This window comes from Garra rufa, chromosome 9, assembly GCF_049309525.1.
Source record: "Garra rufa chromosome 9, GarRuf1.0, whole genome shotgun sequence".
In the NCBI taxonomy this organism is placed as follows: domain Eukaryota; kingdom Metazoa; phylum Chordata; class Actinopteri; order Cypriniformes; family Cyprinidae; genus Garra; species Garra rufa.
The window spans coordinates 26,014,875-26,037,946 of NC_133369.1; the positions used below are offsets into that span (position 1 = coordinate 26,014,875).

Below are 23,072 nucleotides of genomic sequence, written 5' to 3' on the forward strand. Positions count from 1 at the left end.
TTTATTAGACTTCTTTGAACAGAAACACCCACCCACTGCCATTATAAAGCTTGGCAGAACCAGGATAATTTTTAATGTAACTCCAATTGGATTGGTCTGAAAGTAAGAACGTCATATACACCTAGGATGCCTTGAGGGTGACTAAATTATTGGCTAATTTTCATTTTTGGGTGATCTAACCCTTTAAGAGAATATATAGCATGTTTACTAAGCCATTTTCTTTGTGGATAGTGTTGACTGATTCAACAATCTAGCTGATTTCAAGTTGATTGTGGAGACATTTGCTGGCCATAATATAGGCAAAACCTGATCCACACACATAGACAATCCTATATAAATGCACTTAAAATAAATCTTAACTATACATTACAATCAAGGGCTTTTTACATGACACTGAACCTAATGCCACACATAACCGTTCCTCAATGTTCATCCATGCAAAAGTAAACCACTCCCTTTTGTCCTAATAGAATATAATCCTTTTCACCCATGGGTCGCGTTGTCCCCCCTCCTTGCTAAATCGAGTGATGATTTTATCCACCATGCTGTGATGTTTTGTCTGCTTCAGCGAGGTGGGGGAGGACGAGTTATATTTATGATAATGATAGTTTGTCAGTTCTAAATCAGGACACTAAAATTGATTCAAGCTAAGCAAATGTTCAGGTTTTTAAGCTCTTAAAAAAGAAAAACAATCTCTCATTCCTCATACATCATTGTTCCTTAAACATAGTGTTAGTTATATTTTGTTACAACAGTGCTCACACTCTTAAGATTAAAAGTGTACCTTGTGCGTATTATAATCACAAAGCCTTCCGCTCACCTCAAAGTAAAAATATTGCTAATTTTGAAAGTTTCCAAGGTGTACGCAACAGCAGCTCCCAGTGATCTGAAACCTTCATTCCATACATAGAAATGTCTTTCCAGTCTATTATTTACAATTTTCAGCTTTTTTCCATCACAGTGACGTCTGTGGATGTTCTGTCTGGTCATTCATGACTAATAGGCCACTCTAACCATGACCCTCATCTGGTGGCTTTTTAAAAATGCTTTGGTTTTTTGGACATCTACAGTCAAACCAAAAAATATTCAGACACCAGATATAATTTTTGATATTTTTGTACTAGGTGCAGGACACTAAAAGTTCATTTATGTAAGCAATGATAGCTAAATAAAGTAAACTGTGACATATTATACCCAAAAAATGTTCATACAGTGGACTACCAGTAAAACTGATAAAAATTGGGACTTTGACCTGACCGTGTTTTGTTACATACCTTTCTATCAAAGTTATCTGATATTATCTAAATGAATTTGTTCTGACACAGTTTAAATCTTGAGTTCTTGTCATATTTTATTACCATTTCCTAAACTATAGCGAATAAACTGTGATAATGTGAGAAATGTTCAGGTGTCTGTTTTGGTTTGGCTGTATGTTCAAAGTTTATGGATATCATCAGTGCTGATCTTTAGGTTGGTTCCACAATTGTGTCAGTGTCTTTAACATTTGCATTGTTTATTATTTCCTAAAGAGGGAAAATGGATGGATATGGATCATCCACAAAATTAAAAAAAAAGTAAAATCTCCCTCACCTGGCCCCTTTACACACCTGCTTTTCTGTCATGTGACCCCATGACCTGATTCTCTCCACTATTTAGTTCTCTTGTCTTTTGCTCTCTGTTCTCTCCTCTCCTAACAGATTTCCCTCCCTCTCGTTCTCTCCATCCCAGGCTTTATCCTTTCAGCCCTGATCTCACTTCATCCCCTCCAATCCTCATCTGCCCATCACAAAAGCATCACACAGTTTACAGAAAGAGAGAGAGAGAGAGAGAGAGAGAGAGAGAGAGAGAGAGATCAGAAGGTGCGTAAAGCAGAAAACCTGAATGAACATTGTCCCGAGAAAAAGGCAAGTGGATAGAGAGTTGAAAAGAAATACAAATAAAGTGGAGAAACATCCCAGAGGAAGAGGTAAGCATTGTTTTTGGTCTTTTATATGTTGCTACCGCTTTAGATTTTATTAACGAATATTGCAAAGTAAAGATTATGATAATGAATTACACTAGGGAATTTTGACTTCAAATCAGAACCGAATCAGTCAATCAGTTTAATGATTTAAGTCTATTTAAACATAAATACATTTTGGTTTGTTTTGGTGCTGTACCCACCTTTTTCATTTTAGGAAGCATAAGATATCAGAAGATGCAAGGTATTGAATAAAAATTACAGAATCGTGATCTCAACATTGTGATTAATGCTTAAAAGAGAGCACATATGTGACCCTGGACCACAAGACCAGTCATAAGGGTCAGTTTTCTGAAATTGGGATTTATATATACTGAGTAAATAAGCTTTCCATTGACGCATGGTTTGTAAGGATAGGGCAATATTTGGCTGAGATAAAACTATTTGAAAATCAGGAAGGGTGCAAACAAATCTAAATAGTGAGAAAATCACAAAAATCAAAAATTAAGTTCTGATATGTTTACAGTAGGAAATGTACCAAATATCTTCATGGAACATGATCTGTACTTAATATCCTAATGATTTTTGGCATAAAATCGATAATTATGACCCATTCAATGTATTGTTGAATACTGCTTCAAATATACCCGTGCTACTTAAGATCCAGGGTCACATATTAAGAAATATTTGTAATTATTTTAAATAACCTCTTAATTAAACATAGTATAATGAATCAGCTAGAGATTATAAATCATATTTAGGTTCTATATAAATAGACTTTTAAACCATAAAACATTCAGCAGTGACTGAATTATACTATGGTAGATGTTCGTTCAACAAAGTAAACTGCCGAAACTCAAATTCAAACGATGGCTAGCCACACTTTCCCACCCATTCCCAGCTCTCTCTTTCTCTCTCTGACCATTTCTATCCATGTATCCCCCTCCCCTTCTCTACTGTAGCTCTTATCCAGATGCAAAGAGCAGTCAATAATCGGATGAGAGCAGATTTGATTCAGAAGGCCTCCCTTAAAATCTCAGCAGTGTGGATTTAAACTCACTCTCTCCAGGCTGAATGCTTTTCTCTCTCTCTCTCTTTCATTAGTCTCTTTCTGGTTATGGTTTTTGGTGCTCACAGTCTTGTTGGTAATAACATTACCTTGCCATTTGATTCACACTGACGACAAATACAAAAATTCCAAGTATGGCGTTCACCTTGAGTTTCCTTGATGTCCATTACAGGACAGCTCCCTCCCACCGGTCCACCTCTCTCCCATCCACACCCTTTGTTCCCTCACTTTCTCCTCTCAAACAAATTTTAGGCAAAAGTCATTTGGTCATGAGAGCTTGGGAGAGACGCAAAGATTCAATAAACAATTCAACAAAAGGAAATCGACTACATTAATCTTCCTTTGTAAGGTAAGACGTGATATTTAAACTTCAGAAGTTATTATATAACTCAATAGTTAGTGTAAAAATTAGACTATTTATACAAGCAAACTGGGTAGATCATCAAAAATGAAGAGCAAAATTATTATAAATAACTACTGAGAGAGTCTAACCTAATCAATAATGTCTAATATGTGTCTCAGTGATGTTTTAAGCCGAAAATCTAATTTTTGTTTTGTTCAACACTCAAGAATACCACAAATGCATGTCGCTGTAATGTGCTAATGTGAATACATTCATTTTGGATTATAAATAGAGTCACAATAGCTCTTGTTATGCTGTAATATTAATGTATTTATGAACTAACTATCTATGTATATAATATCTGAGTATATAAAAGCAGGTGTATAAATGTTTGATAAAGTAGTTTCTTATTTGACTCTGACTCATTACGCACTTGTATGTTTGTGGCGTTGGTACGAGTGAAATTTTGCATGCATCCTTATTTGTGAGGATTTGCAAACCAGGTCGAAGGGAGTTTGAATTGCAAATAGATGTTGAACGAGGGAACTGGAGATATATTGCAGTGAAAGCCAATACGATGAGCTTTTGCCACAAGCAGGGAAATAAATTGCACTGATTGATGTAACAAGAAAATGTACATTCATTTTTAGGAGAGTTTTCCCCCAGGATTCTCTTGGCTGTACTGACCTCACTTCCTGTCTGTATCTGTGGGTGACCGTGCCTGACTACCATTGCCATGGGTGAAATGGAGCAACTGCGAAAGGAGGCGGAGAGCCTGAAGGATGAGATTACTGTTAGTGTCAAAAATATGATCCAATTAAGATTCATTGTTTTTGTTCAAACTTCACAAACATTTGTATAACTTTACAGAATATCACAGATTGATTCTGAGTTCTAGATCAGCTCTAATATCAATTATGTGAGTGTTTTGTGCTCTACAGGCGGCTCGTAAAGCAGTGCAGGACCTTACATTCCAGGATCATGTGGCGGGGACAGCTGTTGTGGGACGTGTCCAGCTGAAGACCAGGAAGACACTGAGAGGACATCTGGCCAAAATCTATGCCGTGCACTGGGGGACAGACTCAAAGTAAACGTCTATATGCAAATAAAAGCAACACATGCTGCTCCACATGTACTAGACTACAAGCACATCCAAATACACACATATACATTATACACACATGTCATTTTTAATAGACTTGCACTGTATTTAGGCAAAGTTAAGTGAAATAAATGATTATGTAAACAATAAACATATTTTCAAGAATTGACAGAAATGTTCCTTTAGCAAATAACAAAAATAAGTACCAAAATTACAAAAACTTAAAGTTACAAACATAAACTTCCTAAAACTAAAAACTGAAAATCTAAAAAGATGACCAAATACTAAAATAGTACATAAATATTATTATAAAAACACTCTGTTGTCTCAGAACACATTTATTTTCTAACCTTTTTTTGTCTTTTTCTCAGACTGTGTGTCAGTGCTTCTCAAGACGGTAAACTGATTGTATGGGACAGCTACACCACCAATAAGGTACTGAAACGTTTTTTTCAATCTTTAGCTACAAAAAGGCCAAAAATCATTGAGCCTATCGTTTCTAATTGTTACACATAGAGTAAATGACAAAATCTGTTTGCTTTAACTTGGAGCTGCTGTCACGTACATTTAAATGCAAATCATTTCTGGTGGAGGCTATTAAGAAAATCAGTACCTGCCAGTGGTCACATTTGTGTGCAAGAGGGAGGAGATGTATTTAAATAAAGCACGAAAGCAGGGATGAGACAGTTTCAGTTCTATCTAAAGCTATGGAAGCTGCTTTATTCCACGTATTTAATCATAAACTAAGAACATTTTGATTTTATTTACTGTTCTTGAGACTGTTCTTGCGTTCTTTCAACTGTGACTTTATATCTTGCAATTTAAGACAGACTTATGAGAAAGGCACATAATTATTCAATAACAAGACAATTATAGCAATTATTAGAAATAAAGCCAAAAATGGGAGAAAGTTGCCATTGGATCTAATTCATGAAACGCAAGCAGATTGATTTTTTGTGTGAATCGTTTGCAAAACTATGTTCAGATGTATATTTTCATAAATTAGTTCACTGTTCATGAAAGTGTTCATTTTCAAAATGTTATTTGAGAAAAATTGTATGTTTGTGTAAAATCCATAATTTTTTGTCAGCACAGTCTGAAGATGATTCGATTCGATTTTGGTGTTAAGTTTTTATCATAAATTAAAATGGCGTACAGGAAGTTTGCCCAACAATGGCAAGATTTGTATCTATTTTCTCGACATGACCTAAGGAATATTTGAGACCAGTTTAATTACAATAGGCTAATGCAATCAAAAGTTACTAGCATTTTTTAAAATTTCATAATTAATGGTTAATGAATGGTTTATTACTTTTGAACAATAGGTGGCACTGTTACTAAATTAATGTGGCATGGTCAGTGTGAGGTGTCAATCGCACATACAAAATTTGGTATCAATATGTCAAAGCTTTACAGAGATACAGCCTCAGATGTTTCAGATATTTAGCATATTTCCAGCAAATTCGTTAATGCGTTAAACAAAATCTGTTTCGTATATCGACACGAAATCCATAACTTTTTGCCAGCATGGTCTAAAGATGAGTCAAATTTGGTAAAAAAAAATTGGACCAATGGTCTAGGAGGAGTTCGAAAAAGTAGGTTTTCAACATAAATCTAAATGGCAGACAGAAAGTTCGGCTGACTATGGCAAATATTGGTATCTCGGCATGATCCAAGGAATATATTGAGATCAATTTCATTACAATAGGCCAATGTATTCAAACGCTATTAGCATTTTTTGAAATTTCTTTATAACTTTTGACTACAAGGTGGCGCTGTCGGAGCATGGTGCCGAAGACACATCCTGAGTTTCGTAACGATATGACAATGTGTTCATAAAATATAGCATTTTATGACAAAATTCCAAATGACCGACAACCAAAATGGCTGACACTGGAAAATTGTTGAGGTATGGTTTGACTCAGCATGCTCCACCAAATCTAAAGAGACCAGTTTTGATTGATTTTTGGCAAAATCATTCAGAAGTTATAAGAAAAAATTACTTTTCTTTTTTGTCTCTTCTGACAACTAGGTGGCAAAAGTTGTGCCAAAACTGTGCAGGTAGCCTCAGATCATAGTTGTTATAACTCACCAAGTTTGGTCTCAAAACCCCAAACTGTTATACTGAGATATAGGCTCACATGCATTTTTGCGTGTTCCTCATCAAATTCGTTCACACGTTATCAGAGAACAATTTGACAAATCAACTTTTTGCCAGTATGGTCTGAAGATAATGATCTGAGACAATTTTGGTAAAAATCAGACAAACCTTCAAGGATGAACTATTAAAAATAGCGAAAAAACTACAATTTTTAAATTTTGGTGTCCATTCGAGCCATTTTCCTTCTAGACCCTGTGTTCAAAAGTTATTAGCATAACCATAAGTGAAATTTTCAACAAGTGGTGGTGCTAGAGAGTTTGAGTTAGAGACTTCAAACTTCATATGGGTAATGTTGAGACTGTCCTCTATCTGTGTGTCAAATTTTACAACTTTCCCGCAAGCGGTTCTATAGCCATAGACTCAAGAGCAGAAGAAAAAACATAAGAAGAAGAAGAATACGAATGCCAGCGGATTCAATAGGGACCTTCACACCTTCAGTGCTTGGCCCCTAATAACAGAAATAGTTAACCATTTAACTAAAAATTTGAAAATTAATGTAATTCATGGACAAATATAATGGACAGCTTAGTCTACCTTTTTCCTGAACAGGGAAGTTTCGCCCATCTGTAACGATGCTTAACGTTTCATATCTTCTGACCACTAGGTGGTGCTGCACCAAAACTGTTCAGGTAGCCTCAGGTCATGATTGTTATAAAACACACCAAGTTTGGCCTCAATATGCCAAACCGTTGCGGAGATATAGCCTCACATTCATTTTTGCATTTTCTCTGTCAAATTTGTTTATGCGTTATTCAAGAACGAATACGTTAAGCAGAATTAGTTAACCAGTTAACTAAAAATGTGAAAATTTATTTAATTCATGGACAAATATAATACAAATCAGCTGCATAGTCTGTTTTCATTTTTATTATCCACCGTTTTCCTGAACGCAGAAGTCTCGCCGACTGGAACAATGCTTAACATTTCCAGTCTCTGGTGTTTCTAGTCAAATTAACATATTTTCTGAGACTATAATGTTAACGTTCAAGCACATGCCGCCATAGTTTCATCACCTTAAAGTGTCACAATGACCATCTTTTTGCAGTTACAAACCATTTAGAAGTTATAAGCAAAAAAAAAAAAAAAAGTCATATCTTCTGACCACTAGATGGCGCTGCACGAAAACTGTGCAGGTAGCCTCAGGTCATGATTGTTATAACACACACCAAGTTTGGCCTCAATATGGCAAACCATTGTGGAGATATAGTCTCACATCCATTTTTGAAAATCGTCAAATTCATTCACGTGTTATTCGAGAACAAAATGAGTTAGCCAGAATTAGTTAACCAGTTAACTAAAAATTTAAAAATTAATTTAATTCATGGACAAATATGATAGAAAACCGTTGCATAGTCTGTTTTCATTTTTATTACCCACCATATTTTTCCTGAACGTGGAAGTCTCGCCGACTGGAACGATGCTTAACATTTCTGGTCTCTGGTGTTTCTAGTCAAATTAACATATTTGCAGAGCCTATAATATAACGTTAACTACGGCACATGGCCAGGGGCGCCGCTAAGGGGGGGAAAGTTAGGACAATTCTCAGGGCCCACGCACTTTAGGGGCCCCCAGAGAACTGCTTTGGTGTGGTAGGGGGGCCCAACTTCATATTTTGTCATAGGGCCCAAAATTGTGAGCGGCGCCCCTGCACATGGCGCCTTAGTTTCATCAGTTTACAGTGTTAACTATACTTAGCTAAGCTAACTTATACTAAGTTAACTTATCTGTCATAGTTTAATAAGTGGGTAGATGACATGAAGCGACACAAGGATAGCGGGACATATACAGCTCCTGATGGGGGCGAAGTTAGTGGGATTTTGTCCATAAAATGATAAGAGCACACTGTCAGGGTTTGCGTGCTGGACTGACGAGACGGGTTACGAGATAACAAACAAAAGTGATATTTAATGTAAATCTTCAAGTGTGACAAGCAGAACAGGCAGGAACATCCACACACGTAAAACATCTAAACAATGTAAAGACCGACGGGGAACTCAAGAAACAGACAGACTTATAAAGGAAGATAATTAATTAAACACAGGTGATGAGGATGACAGGTTGATGAGGGTGAAACCAATAATGACAAAATGACAGGGGGAGACCAGATGAACAGACAGAACTGTGACATTACACCCCCCTCCGAAAAGGCGCGTCCTCGCGCCGTGGGAAACAACAAAAAAAAGAAGAGGGGCGAAAAAACAGAGTCCATGAGGGAGGAGGCTTTGGCGGAGGACGGCACCCCTGGAGGGGGACAAACAAAGTCAACAGAGTCCAAGGGGGCGACGAAGGTGGGAGGAGCCAGGGAGGAAACAGGAGGGACCCGGAGCAGGAGGCACAGAGCAAGACCCAGGCCACAGCCATGAAGATCCATGGTGGAGCCGACGGAGGGAGGAGCCATGGTGGAGGACGGGCTGACGACTCCAGGGGTCCGACCGACAGAGGCAGAGCAGGTGGAGGATGAGCCCGAGGCGGAGACGGAGAGCCGAAGATCCTGGGCGACTCCGAGGATCCGGAGGGCCAAGGCGGAGCCAGAGGCTCTGGTGACCAAGGCGGAGGCGGAGATCCGGAGGGCCGCGGTGGAGCCGGAGCGACAGAGGACTGAGGTGGAGCCGGGGGGAGGGAGGAGCCCAACGGAGCGACGAGGCATAGCCAGAGGAGTAGAGTCCGTAGGCGATGACGGGACGACAACCGACCAAGGCGGAGCCGGAGGGACGAGGAAGCCCAGTGGAGCTGGTGGGCCGACGGGTGAAGACGAGGGAGCTGAAAGCCGTGGTGGAGCCGCAGGGTCGGAGGGCCGAGGCGGAGTTTTGGACTCTGAGGCTGGAGGTGGAGATGAGGGATCCTCCAGCTGAGACGCCGATGGAAGCTGGCAGACCTGCGGCGAGCCCACTGCACAGATGGAGGACTGAGGGTGAGCAGGGGGACTGACAGGTGACAGCGGGGTTTCTGGAAGGCTGGATGGAACCAGCGGAGATTCAGGATGGCTGGGCGGAACCAGCGGAGATTCAGGATGGCTGGGCGGAACCAGCGGAGACTCAGGATGGCTGGACGGAACCAGCGGAGATTCAGGATGGCTGGACGGAACCAGCGGAGATTCAGGATGGCTGGACGGAACCAGCGGAGATTCAGGATGGCTGGACGGAACCAGCGGAGACTCAGGGCGGCTGGACGGAACCAGCAGAGACTCAGGACGGCTGGACGGAACCAGCGGAGATTCAGGACGGCTGGACGGAACCAGCGGAGATTCAGGACGGCTGGACGGAACCAGCGGAGATTCAGGATGGCTGGACGGAACCAGCGGAGACTCAGGGCGGCTGGACGGAACCAGCAGAGACTCAGGACGGCTGGACGGAACCAGCGGAGATTCAGGACGGCTGGACGGAACCAGCGGAGACTCAGGGCGGCTGGACGGAACCAGCAGAGACTCAGGACGGCTGGACGGAACCAGCGGAGATTCAGGACGGCTGGACGGAACCAGCGGAGATTCAGGACGGCTGGACGGAACCAGCGGAGATTCAGGACGGCTGGACGGAACCAGCGGAGACCAGACAGATCCAGAGACACACTGAAGAGGGCGGGTGGGTGGGAATTCCAGGCAGACCAGTGGCTCCGAGAAAAAGTCTATTAAGTCCCCAGAGTGTAGCTCATGCTCACCCCCAGTGGTGGTGCAGTGGGCAGGGCTCTCTACCGCCCTCTCTTGCTCCACGCAGCACTCCACCGTCGCAGATGTAGAGGTCGGCTCACGCTCTTGGTCGGAGGTTTTGATCCCATTGGCACTCCATATTGTGTTCGCTCCGGGCTCAGGCTCTCCGTCCGCGGTGAATGCGGGCTCATACTCTGCGTGTCGGGGTGATGTTTGGCTGGGCTCTGGGTCTGGAGTGGGGCTGGTGTCATCCTTCGCGGTCAACGAAGCTCTGCTGGACACCAGCACCCACTCGATGTAATCGGCGAGGCTCTCTCGAGGACCCTCCCCGGACAGCTGCGCTTTCGTGGCGATGTTGAGTCCTGCACGGTAGAACGTGCACAGGCAGCTGTCCGGGTAATGCGTCTGTGGCGCGAGGTACACAAAGTCTCTTGTGTGGTCCTCGAGAGAGCGGTTCCCCTGCTCCAGGAGGATGATGAGGACGGCAGGGATATCCATGAAGGGAAAAAAAACTAAACTCAGAAAAACCGGGAAAATAAAGCAGGGAAACACGCCGTGAAACTGTTTTGGGTCGGTCTTTCTGTCCGGGTTTGCGTGCTGGACTGACGAGACGGGACACGAGATAAACAAACAAAAGTGATATTTAATGTAAATCTTCAAGTGTGACAAACAGAACAGGCAGGAACATCCACACACGTAAAACATCTAAACAATGTAAAGACCAACGGGGAATTCAAGAAACAGACAGACTTATAAAGGAAGATAATTAATTAAACACAGGTGATGAGGATGACAGGTTGATGAGGGTGAAACCAATAATGACAAAATGACAGGGGGAGACCAGGTGAACAGACAGGACTGTGACACACACAGTATTTTACACTAAGCGCACATTTTTATATTTAGTTAAATTGTATTTTTTTTTACTCCATTTTAACATGGATTTCTATCGAGACGGAACACAAATCTAAACAGTAGTTAGAATCCAACATGGCGGCACTCGTCTGTTAATCAGGAAAAAGGTGGATAAACAAAGGAAATTTGCCATTTCACACATGATTCAAAATATTTACTAAAGTTTAGAATAAGGCCCAATGTATATATTACCATTCGCTAATAAACCTTGATCTACAAAACATTAATTAACCATCATCCCTGATTGTGCTTTAGGTGCACGCAATCCCACTGAAGTCCTCGTGGGTGATGACATGTTCGTACGCACCTTCAGGAAACATGGTGGCGTGTGGAGGACTTGACAACATGTGCTCCATCTACAACCTGAAGGGCAAAGATGGCAACGTGAAGGTCATGCGTGAGCTTGCGGCACACACAGGTGACAATATGTGAACCAGGATACCAATATACAAGAGCAATTTAAGCAGTTAAATATTTTACATCAGCTCGCTGCGTCTTAAAATCTCTGTTTTGATTGTCTGATCTGAATTTGTGTTATGTGTTTTGTGTTGATCAGGTTACCTGTCCTGCTGCCGCTTTCTGAATGACAATGAGATCATCACCAGCTCTGGAGACTGTACCTGGTACATTCACTTCTAATATGTCTAAGAAAGGTTTGCTGTAGATAATGTATTCATTCAATTCCCTTAACTAATGTGACCTGGACTTTTTCCAGTGTTCTGTGGGACATTGAGACAGGATCGCAGAAGACCGTGTTTGCTGGTCATCTGGGTGACTGTATGTCTCTGGGTGTGGCCCCTGACTTTAACACGTTCATCTCAGGAGCCTGTGACTTCACAGCCAAACTGTGGGACATCCGTGAAGGCCAGTGCAGACAGACCTTCGGAGGCCACGAGAGTGACATCAACGCCATTGGGGTAGGAATGATCAGCAAGACAGTAATTAATGTCAAACCCTAACCCTAACCACTGAAATACTGATTAGTTACATTTTTAATGAGTGGGGCATACTAAGGCTTAATTTTATTTGTTTATGATTTGAACCCCCTAGGCTGGTGGTTCTTACCTTTTTTGACTCCAAAAGGATTTTTAAATATGTATATTTTTCTAACAATTTCTTACTGCTAAAATATTTCAGAGTTTGTTATAATTAGAAGAATGTTTGTACATTGGAACAATGTTTAGTATTTTTATATTCTATGTAGCATTTAATAATATTCTAAATTCGTTTTTTGTTTTGTTTTGTTTTATATATTTGTAATTTTTTTATGTTCATTTAGATTTAAGTTCAGACATGTTTAAAGTTAAACAAACTTATTTTATTTCAGGTACATTTTAAGCTTTTCATCTAACATCTATATTTTATTTTATTTCAGATTTATTTATATTTTAATGAACCAAAATGTGTTTTATTTTTAATATTTAAATAGTTTCCAAAATTTTAGTTTTACAAAAAATGATGTACTTTTGTAATTTTTTATTAAAGTTTTAATTATTTAAATGTATTAACATTAAACACTTTATTTTAGGTACATTTGAAGTTTTTCATATAACATTTCATTCAATTTTATTTGATTTCAGATTTACTTCAATTAACAAAAATTATTTCATTTTTAATAGTTTTTATAATTTAATAATTTTTTTAATAGTTTTAGTTTTACTAAGGTTTATGCTTATTTAAGTTTTAGTCACTTTAATGTATTAAAATGTAACATTTCAGTTTTTCATCTAACATTTATATTTTATTTAATTTCAGATTCATTGTATTTAACAAACATATGTTATATTTAAATTTAAATTGTATAATTTAATATTTTAAATAATTTAGTTTAACTAAGATTGTTATGTGCTTTAGTTGTTTTTAGTAGTTTTCTTTATATTTCTATTTAGGTTTACGTTTATTTTAGTTGTAGTCATTTTAATGTATTAAAATTATAATTACTTTATTGCAGGTGCATTTTAAGTTTTTCAATTTATATACAATTTGATTTCAGATTTATTTTAATTAATAAACAAATATTTTTAATAGCTTTAATAGTTTTTATAATTTAATCATTTTTAAACAGTTTTACTAAAATTACGTGCTTTTGTCATTTTTTAAATCTTTTTTTATATATATATATATATATCTATTTAGGTTTACATTTATTTTTTATCTAACATTTGTATTTTATTTGATTTCAGATTTATTTTAATTAACAAAAACTTAATTTCTAATAATCCTTTTTTAAATAGTTGTAGTTTCTAATAACAACATGGAGTTTAAAAAGTTGTAAGTATTGCCAAATTAATTTGCCAAATTAATTTTAATTTAATATTAATGATATTAATTTAAATAACTTTTCCAGATCTAGAAATCACACATTTAAAATTAGATTATATAATGGTTCTTCAAAGCTGTTGAGGGGGTGAATTAAACAGTTTTAGGCTAATTTAACACTTATTTTAAAACATTTATATCATATTGAGGACCCCTGGTTAAAAACCACTGCATTAATAAATTTAATTTGTACAGTATGTAGATTATCCTGCACTGCTGACATAACAAACATGAAGAATATGTTTAATTGTGCAGTTTGTTTAAAAGGTGTGGTGTTTATTAATTAAGAGAATGAGCAAAAACCCAACAGATTGAGGAACCTGGATCAGAAGGCAACCACATAGCAACACACTAACAAACTGAGAATGCCTTATAGCATCCACACAGCACACCCTAACATAAAGTGGCAGTGAGTTTTGCGATATAACAAATGCATTAATTTTTCTCTCTGTGCCACTTTGCAGTTTTTCCCCAATGGCAATGCAGTGATCACAGGTTCAGACGACGCTTCCTGCAAGCTGTACGACCTTCGTTCAGACCAGGAGCTCATCACCTACCAGGACTCCAGCATCATGTGCGGCGTGACCTCCATCGCTCCCTCCCTCTCTGGAAGACTCATCCTCGCTGGGTACGACGACTTCAACTGCAACATCTGGGACTCGCTGAAGGCGGAGAGAGTCGGTACGTCGCTGCAAAGAGATACAAGGATAGTTGTAAACTTCAGGAGGACGATATCTGTGTCATAACTGTAATTAAATGGTGTCTGTGTTTTACAGGAGTGTTGTCTGGTCACGACAACAGAGTGAGCTGTATTGGTGTGACACCTGATGGGATGGCCTGCTGCACAGGATCATGGGACAGCTTTCTGAAGATCTGGAACTAAGGCTCTGTCTCAAACGGAGGCAAAAATAGAACATGTCAAAGACAGGGTAAAATGTAAAGGGGACCATTGAAACAGGACTATGGGATATAATTGTATAAGTAGGGAGGGAAAGCGATATGTTTGTTGAGTCGTTACAATGAGAAAGATTGTGAATAAGAAAACCTCATTTAGAGATGGGCTGACCTGTAGAATAATCTTGTCAAAGAACTCACGCAATACCAGAAAACTTGTTTCTTTCAGGGACTGCTAACTGCAAAAGTGGGCATTTACAAGGCCATTACTTATTTGGTGATTCGTGAGGTAATTTTTGGATAGGGTCTTTAACACATGGGTGTCACAGCATATTATCAATAATAGCATATGAAATAAGACTTTCAACGCTAGTTGAATCAAGCTTACTGATATCTAAATGCATCCTGTGCTATCAAACCTATATGACAGAGGTTGCCAAAATAGTTGCGCAAGATTGAATATACAATGACTTAAGTCTACACAGAATGATATTTTCACTTTTATAAAATGTGGTTTACAAACTATTGAGATAGAATAAATAAGTTTTAGTGAGGATGTCTGATTGAAGCTTCTTTTTATTAAGTTTAGTGTTAGAATTTTTTTTTTTTTTTTGATAGTGCACTGATAGTGTCATCTGTTTTTTCTGCTTACTCGAGCCAATAAAAATAACTACTGTGACAAACCTGACTGATTTTTCATGTGATCTCTTATATCTAATCAAATTGAAAATACAAATGCAAATATTATATACTACAATGTACAGCTGAAATCAAAAGTTTACATACACCTTGCAGAATCTGCAAAATGTTAATTATTTTACCAATAAGAGGGATCATACAAAGTGCATGTTATTTTTTATTTAGTACTGACCTGACTAAGATATTTCACATAAAAGATGTTTATATAGTCCACAAGATAAAATAATAGTTCAAAAGTTTACATACACTTGATTTATTTTTATTTTTATTTTTTTTATACTTGTTCGTGAGTTCCTTGTTTGTCCTGAACAGTTAAACTGTCTGCTGTTCTTCAGAAAAATCCTTCAGGTCTCACAAATTCTTCAGCAATTTTGTGTATTTGAACCATGTATGATTTTGAGCTCCCTCTTTTCACAATGAGGACAACTGAGGGACTCATATGCAACTATTACAGAAGGTTCACACACTCACTGATGCTCCAGAAGGAAACGCAATGCATTAAGAGCCAGGGGGTAAAAACTTTTTGAATTTGAAGATCAGGGTACATTTGACTTTGTCTTGTAGAAAACATTAAGTATCTTCTGTAGCTTCTGAATGTGAAGATCAGGGTAAATTAATCTTATGGGAAACATGCAAGTATGGAACTTCTGAAGGTCAGTACTAAAAAAAAAAAAAAAAAGATATTTAGGAAAAATAACAAAATTTACACATCTTCATTCTGTTCAAAAGTTTACAACCCTGGCTCTTAATGCATCATGTTTCCTTCTGGAGCATCAGTGAGTGTGTGAACCTTCTGTATTAGTTGCATATGAGTCCCTCAGTTGTCCTCAGAGTGAAAAGATGGATCTCAAAATCATACAGTCATTGTTGGAAAGGGTTCAAATACACAGAAAAAAAAAAACAAAGAATTTGTGGGACCTTAAGGATTTTTCTGAAGATCAGCAGATAGTTTAACCGTTCAGGACAAACAAGGGTATCATGAACAACTACGACTAAACAAACAAACAAAAAAGCTGTGGATCATTCAGGTAACACAGTATTAAGAATCAAGCATATGTAAACTTTGAACAGGGTATTTTTTTTTATAAATTCAACTATTATTTTCTCTTGTGGACTAATATGTTAACGTCTAACGATTCTGCAAGGTTTAGGTTAACTGTGTGTAATTCTAAAGCTTGGGGTGAGTTGTTTAGGTAACAAATAGTTTTAAGGATGCATTGATGAAAACAGTGACAGTAAATGTTACTAAATATTTATATTTCCCATAAATGCTGTTATTTTTAACTTTCTATTCATGAAATTCTTAGAAAAAAATGCATTGCAGTTGCCAGAAAAATATGAAGCAGCAACTGTTTTCAACATTAATATTTCATGAGTACTAAATCAGCACATTAGAATGATTTCTTAAAGAGATAGTTCACCAAAAAATGAAAATTACCCCATGATTTACTCACCCTCAAGCCATCTGTATATGACTTTCTTCTTTCAGAACAATACAGTCAGATATATATATATAAAATATTTATACCAATATAATAAAACATTTTTCTGACTCTTCCAAACTCCTTAATGGCAAGAAATGGCTGTTGAGATTTTTAAGTCTAATACAGTGCATCCCCCCGTCATAAGAAGTGCAACACAGCTCCAGGCAGTTCATAAAGACCATAATCTGTAGTGTTTGCAGTTGTACACGCATTCATAAGAGAGTGGTGCCTCAGAGGATGAAGTAGGACGTTGACGAATGTAAAAGCGCAAAAGAGAGAGCAAAACAACACACTTAGTTTTATAAATACTAAAGAAGGATTTTGATATAAGCCAATGGAGACTGGTTCTCCTTCGCTGTAAAGAAAACGTGGTTCTCGCAAGACTATATATTCTCACCGAAGCTTGCTACACCTACATCCTACAGCATCTGCTGGAATGCCACTCTCTCATGAATGTCGATACAACAGTTTTACAGTTTATAAAGTTTTAAATAAGTGTATTTTTCTTACACAAATGTACTGATTCGCTTCAGCAGGCCTCTATTAACCCCCTGGAGCTGTGTAGAGTACTTTTTATGATGGATGGATGCACTTTATTAGACTTCGAAATCTCAACGCCCATTCACTGCCATTATAAGGCTTGGAAGAGTCAGGACTTCTTTTTTTTAATATAACTCTAAATGTATTAGTTGGAAAGAAGAAAGTCATATACAGCTAGAATGGCAGAAAAGATATTGGATAACTGTTCAAATATTCCAAAATGGTTCAGATTCATCAGTAACAACGCTGACTGGCAGGCAATATTCTTCAATAACAGCAGGGCTCAAAGTAGAGGTATATTGATTTTCATCATCAGACATGCTTTGTGAACATTTGGCATCAATGACAGATAAAAATCATTAAGTTTTTCTAAAAAAAAAAGTTTCATAGTACATTCACATCAGATAAAAAGAAACAAAACTAAAATGAAATATTTTATTTACATTAAAACAGTGTTTATTTACAAACACAGAAAAGCAGTAAAGAAAAAGGAAAGAATAGGAAAAAGAAAGATCATGTAGTTTTAGGCTTCAAACTGTAGTATATACACATAGTGTTGGCAGGATTATATCCTGGTATTCTCAGTTTGTCTCACTCGTTCTCCTTGTTGAGTGACAGAATCAGAGCTCTCCTGTCCATCTGGCTGAACTTCTGTTTTTCTGGTGTGGACACTTTCAACCTCATCTGAAGACAGATATTAAGATCCATTTAGAGTTTGAAGGTGCAATAGACAGTTTATATTATAACTAGTGCTTAAAAACTGTGTAATTACCTGGGAGTTACGGTCTCTGGGTGAATTCGCCTCCCTCAGGATCTGCAGAGGCGATCTGCCCTCACCAATCAGAACCTTTTCTGTATTTAATAAACAAGAAAAGACCTCAAAATTTGCTAGTTTATCCACCTTTCTACAGATATTTGTAAAGCTATTTTTAGCTATACAAAGCAGCTGGTTTTGCTGCTTGATATTGCAATCTGGTATGTCTTACCATACTATTTAAATGCATTATCTTATGAGCACACTGGTTTGTAGTGCAAACAGTTTTACCATTTACTGCATGTTGTTCTTCTTGTTATTTCCCTATAGTGGCTTAAGAAACTAAAGTCTCACCCATAAGCTTAGCTCCACGTTAAAGAAACAAAATGAGATAACCACTGACATATGTGCATACTTCAAAAAAGTATTAAAAATAAAAACTTTAAATACCAAAAAAAGAAAAAAGTTAGTCATCGACTTTTACTTTTAACATAAAAGGCAGGTGCAGACATTTATAAACCTGTGTGATGTGGTGAAAGGACAATTACCTCTCGGTCTCTGTTTGGCTCTCACAACCATGTTGTTATTCTCATTTGTGGCCGTTTTTTTGGTGGAGAGTGGTGAGGACAAGGATGTCTTTCCACGTGCCTGTACCCCTCTTGCTCGGACTCCAGTGGTCCCGAAGCCCACGCCCAACCATTGGGGCTTGAAAATGGCCTGACTTGGGCTGCGGGGGTCAAATTTCAGACAACGGATGCCGGGCTGGACTGTTTCAGCCTGGGTGACGGTCACTGGGCTGGGTTTGCTGGAGGCCTCAGCAGGTTGAGGTGTGGGTGGTTTGCTCTCCTCCTGCTGCTCATGGCTCAACTCTGGAAGTGCAACAGTCACCTGATGGAGAAACGACACACATCAGTCACTAAAAATAAAATAAATAAATAAACAGCAATGCATTTTATTAGGGGGGAAAAAACAAACAGCAAAAATAGTAAATGTGAAATATTATGCTGTATTTATTAAAAATGAAAACTAGTAATAGTTAAATATTACCACACTGTATTTAAAGAAAAATCTGCAAAAATAGTAACAGTGTGAAATATTACTACGCTTTATTTAAAAAAGCAAAAAAGTAATAGTGAAATATTACTACACCGCATTTATTGGAAAAAAAACAACAACAGCAAAAGTAGTAATATTGTGAAATATTATGCTGCATTTATTTTTAAAAAATCTAAATAGTAACATTGTGAAATATTATCATGCTGCATTTACAGAAAAAAAAATAAAAAATAGTAATACTGAAAAATATTACTACACTATTTAAAATAAAGCAAAAATAGCTGTGCTGTATTTGTAAAAAAAAAATTAGTAGTGAAATATTACTTTACTGTATTTATTTGAAAAAAGCTGCAAAAATAGTAATGTGAAATATTACTACACTATTTATTTGAAAAAAAAAAAATTACTACGCTGCACTTTTTTGAAAGCAAAAATAGTAATATTACTACACTGTATATGTTTAAAAAACCAAAAATATTGAAATATTACTACACGATTTAAAAAAAACATTCAAACAGCAAAATAAGTAATAGCGAAATTAATATTCTGTATACATTTTAAAAAGCAAAAATAGTAATATTGTGAAATTTTACACTGCATTTATAATAATAATAAAAAATGCAAAAAAGTAATATAGCTTAGTAGTATTTACTACTTTATTACTTTATTCATTTAATTTAATTTTTTTTTAAACAAATAGTAATATTGTGACATTTAAAGATGATTTTTAAGCAGCCAGTCTTTCTTTCTCTGGGACATTTCATATTATTTATATTATATTTTAAATGTCTCTGCTGTCACTTATGATCAATTTTATGCATCCTTGTCAAATATATAAAATAAGCCTTTCAGTCAAAAACAAACCTGTTCTTCAGATGTCTGGGACGGGACCTCATCTGCCTCCGGGGTCACGACAGCTTCAACAACAGGCGTGGAAGTTTCAGGCTCTGTGGATTGCGTTGGGACTGAGAAGAGTGCGTAGGAGTGATCTTCATTCGCTTGTCTCTCAGCGGGAGGAAGAGGAGTCAGAGGACGTTCCTCCAGAGAAGATGAGTACACGCCTTCCCGGCAAGTAAGAAGACTTAAACTGAGCTCTTTCCTTAATGGTGAACCACCAAGCAGCAGAGCCTCCTCTGCCTCTTCCAGTGAGGCCTCAGCATCCACCTCCACCTGCGTGTCCCCAATCAACACAAACGGGCTGCTGCATATGGAGCCGTAGCCCTCTGAAGGAGAAGACAGCGCAGGGGTGGACATGGCATCTGTTTGTCCTTTGAGGACGGATGAGTTCTGGGCTTTTGCCAGAGGGAGTAGAGGATCTCTGGGGCCTGCTTCATGTTTCTGAATCACACTGGGCAGGCTGGGGTGTTTGCTGAAGGAGACCGGAGGAAGGGGAGAAACAGAGTCGCTGCCGGACTTGACGTCATTGAGAAAGAAAGTGCTCAGTCGTCGTGCAAGAGATGTGACGCTCACTGTAAAGGAATCATTAAAAATGGTTATAATATTGTGACTTGATGTTATATCAATTTGCTGACGCAATCAGCCTGCATTATTTTAACAGTTTTAAAGAAAAAAAAAATAAAAGTCATTGCTACTTCCCACAATTGCAAGTTTACATCACGCACTTCCGGTTTTTTTCTTCATAATTGCAAGTTTATTTCTCACAATTGTGACTTTTTACAATTTTGATTTTATAATACACAATTGCGAGTTCTTTAGTCAGAATTGAAAGATATAAATTTCTTTTTTCCCTCAGATGTGGACTTTATAACTCGCAACTGAGTTAACAACAAAAGTCAGAATTGTAAGACACAATTAACACAATTGATAACATCAGACGTGTGAAATACAAACTCGCATTTGTGGAAAAAAAAAAAAAAATCTTTGCAATTGTGTTTATATCATGCTATTTGGATTTATAACTCGCAGAAAAAGCCAGAAATGCCAGTTTGTATCATGCAAGTCTGAAGAAAAAAAGTCAGGATTGTGAGATGTAAATTCACAATTGCAAGAAAAAAAAGTCAGAATTGTAACATGTAAACTTGCAACGGGCGAGAAAAAAAAAAAAGTCAGAATTGTAATTTTCTTGCAATTGTATAGTTTTTACAATACAATTCTAAGAAAAAGTCATTGTGAGATGTAAACTCACAATTACAAGAAAAAGTCAGAATTATGAAATACAAAAAAAAAAAAGTAAATCGCAGTTCATACCATGCAGTTTCTTAAAGTCAGAATTGTGAAGGAAAAAAGTCAATTGCAGGAGAAAAAAAAAAAAAGTCAGAATTGCACATTTTCTTTGCAATTGTGAGTTTATATCCCACTATTTTGACTTTTTAACCACACAATTCTGAGAAAAAAAGAAAATTTGTAGTACTGAGGGGGAAAAAAAAAAAAAGGTAAAAAGTGTAAACTTTAAACTGCGCGTTAAAAAAAGCCAGAATTGAGATACAAATTCACATTGAGGAAAAGGTCTCGCAACTGCGAGATTATAACCCACCATTTTAACTTAAGAACTGATAATTGTGAGTCCACCCCCCCCAAGCAATTCTGAGAAGACTAAAGGAATTTTTTTTTATATATATAAAAATTCAATTAAAAAAGGTAAACTTCGAATTGAGAAAAAACTGAATTGCCGAACTGCATTTTTTCTTTTTTTTTTTGCAATTGCAAGTTAAAATCCTACTATTTTGACTTTATAACTCGCAGTTGTGAGGTTTTTACCTTGCAATTCTTTGAAAAAAAAAAAATGACAGTTTGAATTGTACAAGTCTGAGAGGGAGAAAAAGTCAGAACTGCATTTTTCTTGCACCTTTTTTTTGCCAAGTTTGTAATAGTATTCACCTCAGAGCGGACCACTACTACTACTTCCACAACCAAGGCAACTTAAAAAGAGCTGAGCTTATGAATATCAATTAACATTTATCTTGAGCTCTTTTCTCTGCGTTTAAATATTTTGAATTAAAATGGGTTTTGAAAACAAAATGGGCAACTGAGGCACACTTTACTTACCCTTCAGTGGTGTTCGAGTGATGCCATTTGTGGGTGAGCGGGGGTCAACAAACACAGGCCCAACTGACTCCACCGCAGGAAGTGGAGAGTAAGCCGCGCCCACCTGACGTTACAGGAAAATACAATCAATTAACTCTTATCATGCCCATTGCTTACTCACTGTTTGTGTTCATACTTGATCTGAAAATGGCATAACTCCGCTTACAGTCTGGCTTATCGATAAACTACTAAGTCAAACTTCTATCAGAGAAACTCAAGTGTTGTTCCTGTATGCTTGTACCTGTATAGGTGTGCGGTCGATGGCACTGGACGGTGAACGCGGGTCTGCGAGTCTCGCTACACGGGCTGTTTTCGGCCGCTGACTCGGGTCTACCTTTGGTGTTGATGCCACAGACATCTTGCTTTCACTGGTACCCATTGTACACTGTTTGCTGCTAAGAAAACAACACGGTTTATGAATAAAATAATGGTAAGCATAGAAAAGTAGTTAGAACTCGAATACACTAAACTCATGCTGGCTTGCCAGAACTTAGCTAAATTATACGTTACGTAAAACACTTAATTCCATTTAATACAAAAGAAGCAGCCCTTGCCATGTTGCGTTTGAGCAACAAGGAAAGTTATCCAATAAACAAACTCAAACTCACCTTAAACTCAACGTGTTCCACGTACAGTCCGCTAACGTTATATGTTTCTTTGATCTTTGATCTATCAAATCAACTTAAAGTCACGTTTTATATATCTACACTTGTACAAAAGCAGATATTAACAAAGAAATGCTTCAGTCGTTTTCCAATGCAAACTCCGTGTGACTCCAGCGAGAGCATTTAAATGGGTAGTTCTGTGTTTGCGGCGATTTTTAAACAGACCAATAGCTGAACGCGTAGGGTCCTCCCTCGGCGCTTCTGATTGGCTGAGATCGCGAATACATTTTTATTGGGCGTGATCCAGTGATTTGAAATACAGCAGTGTGCTGACGTCCTTTTAAAACAGTCAAAACACCCTGCACACAATCGCACTTCTGTTGTCACAAAAATACGTTTCAGTGAATTAGTAAAGGAATTAATTTTCGACAGTTATAGAAAGAATGTTATAAATATTAGGAAGTATAATTTAGTTTTATTATT

The 23,072-nt window shown here is 37.6% G+C and overlaps 2 protein-coding genes across 4 annotated transcripts; one reads left to right on the forward strand and one right to left on the reverse strand.

Annotated features, from left to right (window-relative positions):
- Window positions 1–1,818: 1,818 nt before the first annotated feature.
- On the forward strand, window positions 1,819–15,094 carry gnb3a (guanine nucleotide binding protein (G protein), beta polypeptide 3a). Of its 2 annotated transcripts, none has more exons than XM_073846823.1 (9): window positions 1,819–1,966; window positions 4,023–4,165; window positions 4,314–4,459; window positions 4,846–4,909; window positions 11,449–11,611; window positions 11,750–11,816; window positions 11,909–12,110; window positions 13,977–14,193; window positions 14,289–15,094. In XM_073846823.1, exons 2-9 carry the CDS (start codon window positions 4,109–4,111, stop codon window positions 14,393–14,395), a joined length of 1,023 nt encoding a protein of 340 aa, XP_073702924.1. In that variant the 5' UTR covers window positions 1,819–1,966; window positions 4,023–4,108; the 3' UTR covers window positions 14,396–15,094. The 2 variants fall into 2 exon arrangements, with proteins under 2 accessions (XP_073702924.1, XP_073702925.1); XM_073846824.1 differs by lacking the exon at window positions 1,819–1,966 and adding an exon at window positions 3,258–3,378.
- Window positions 15,095–17,550: 2,456 nt separating this feature from the next.
- Window positions 17,551–22,769, reverse strand: cdca3 (cell division cycle associated 3). Of its 2 annotated transcripts, none has more exons than XM_073847906.1 (7): window positions 22,593–22,769; window positions 22,226–22,376; window positions 21,946–22,048; window positions 19,804–20,408; window positions 18,432–18,771; window positions 17,902–17,981; window positions 17,551–17,813 (listed from the first exon to the last, which is right to left on the reverse strand). In XM_073847906.1, exons 2-7 carry the CDS (start codon window positions 22,361–22,363, stop codon window positions 17,721–17,723), a joined length of 1,359 nt encoding a protein of 452 aa, XP_073704007.1. In that variant the 5' UTR covers window positions 22,364–22,376; window positions 22,593–22,769; the 3' UTR covers window positions 17,551–17,720. The 2 variants fall into 2 exon arrangements, with proteins under 2 accessions (XP_073704007.1, XP_073704006.1); XM_073847905.1 differs by having other exon boundaries at window positions 22,226–22,379.
- Between the last annotated feature and the right edge of the window lie 303 nt (window positions 22,770–23,072).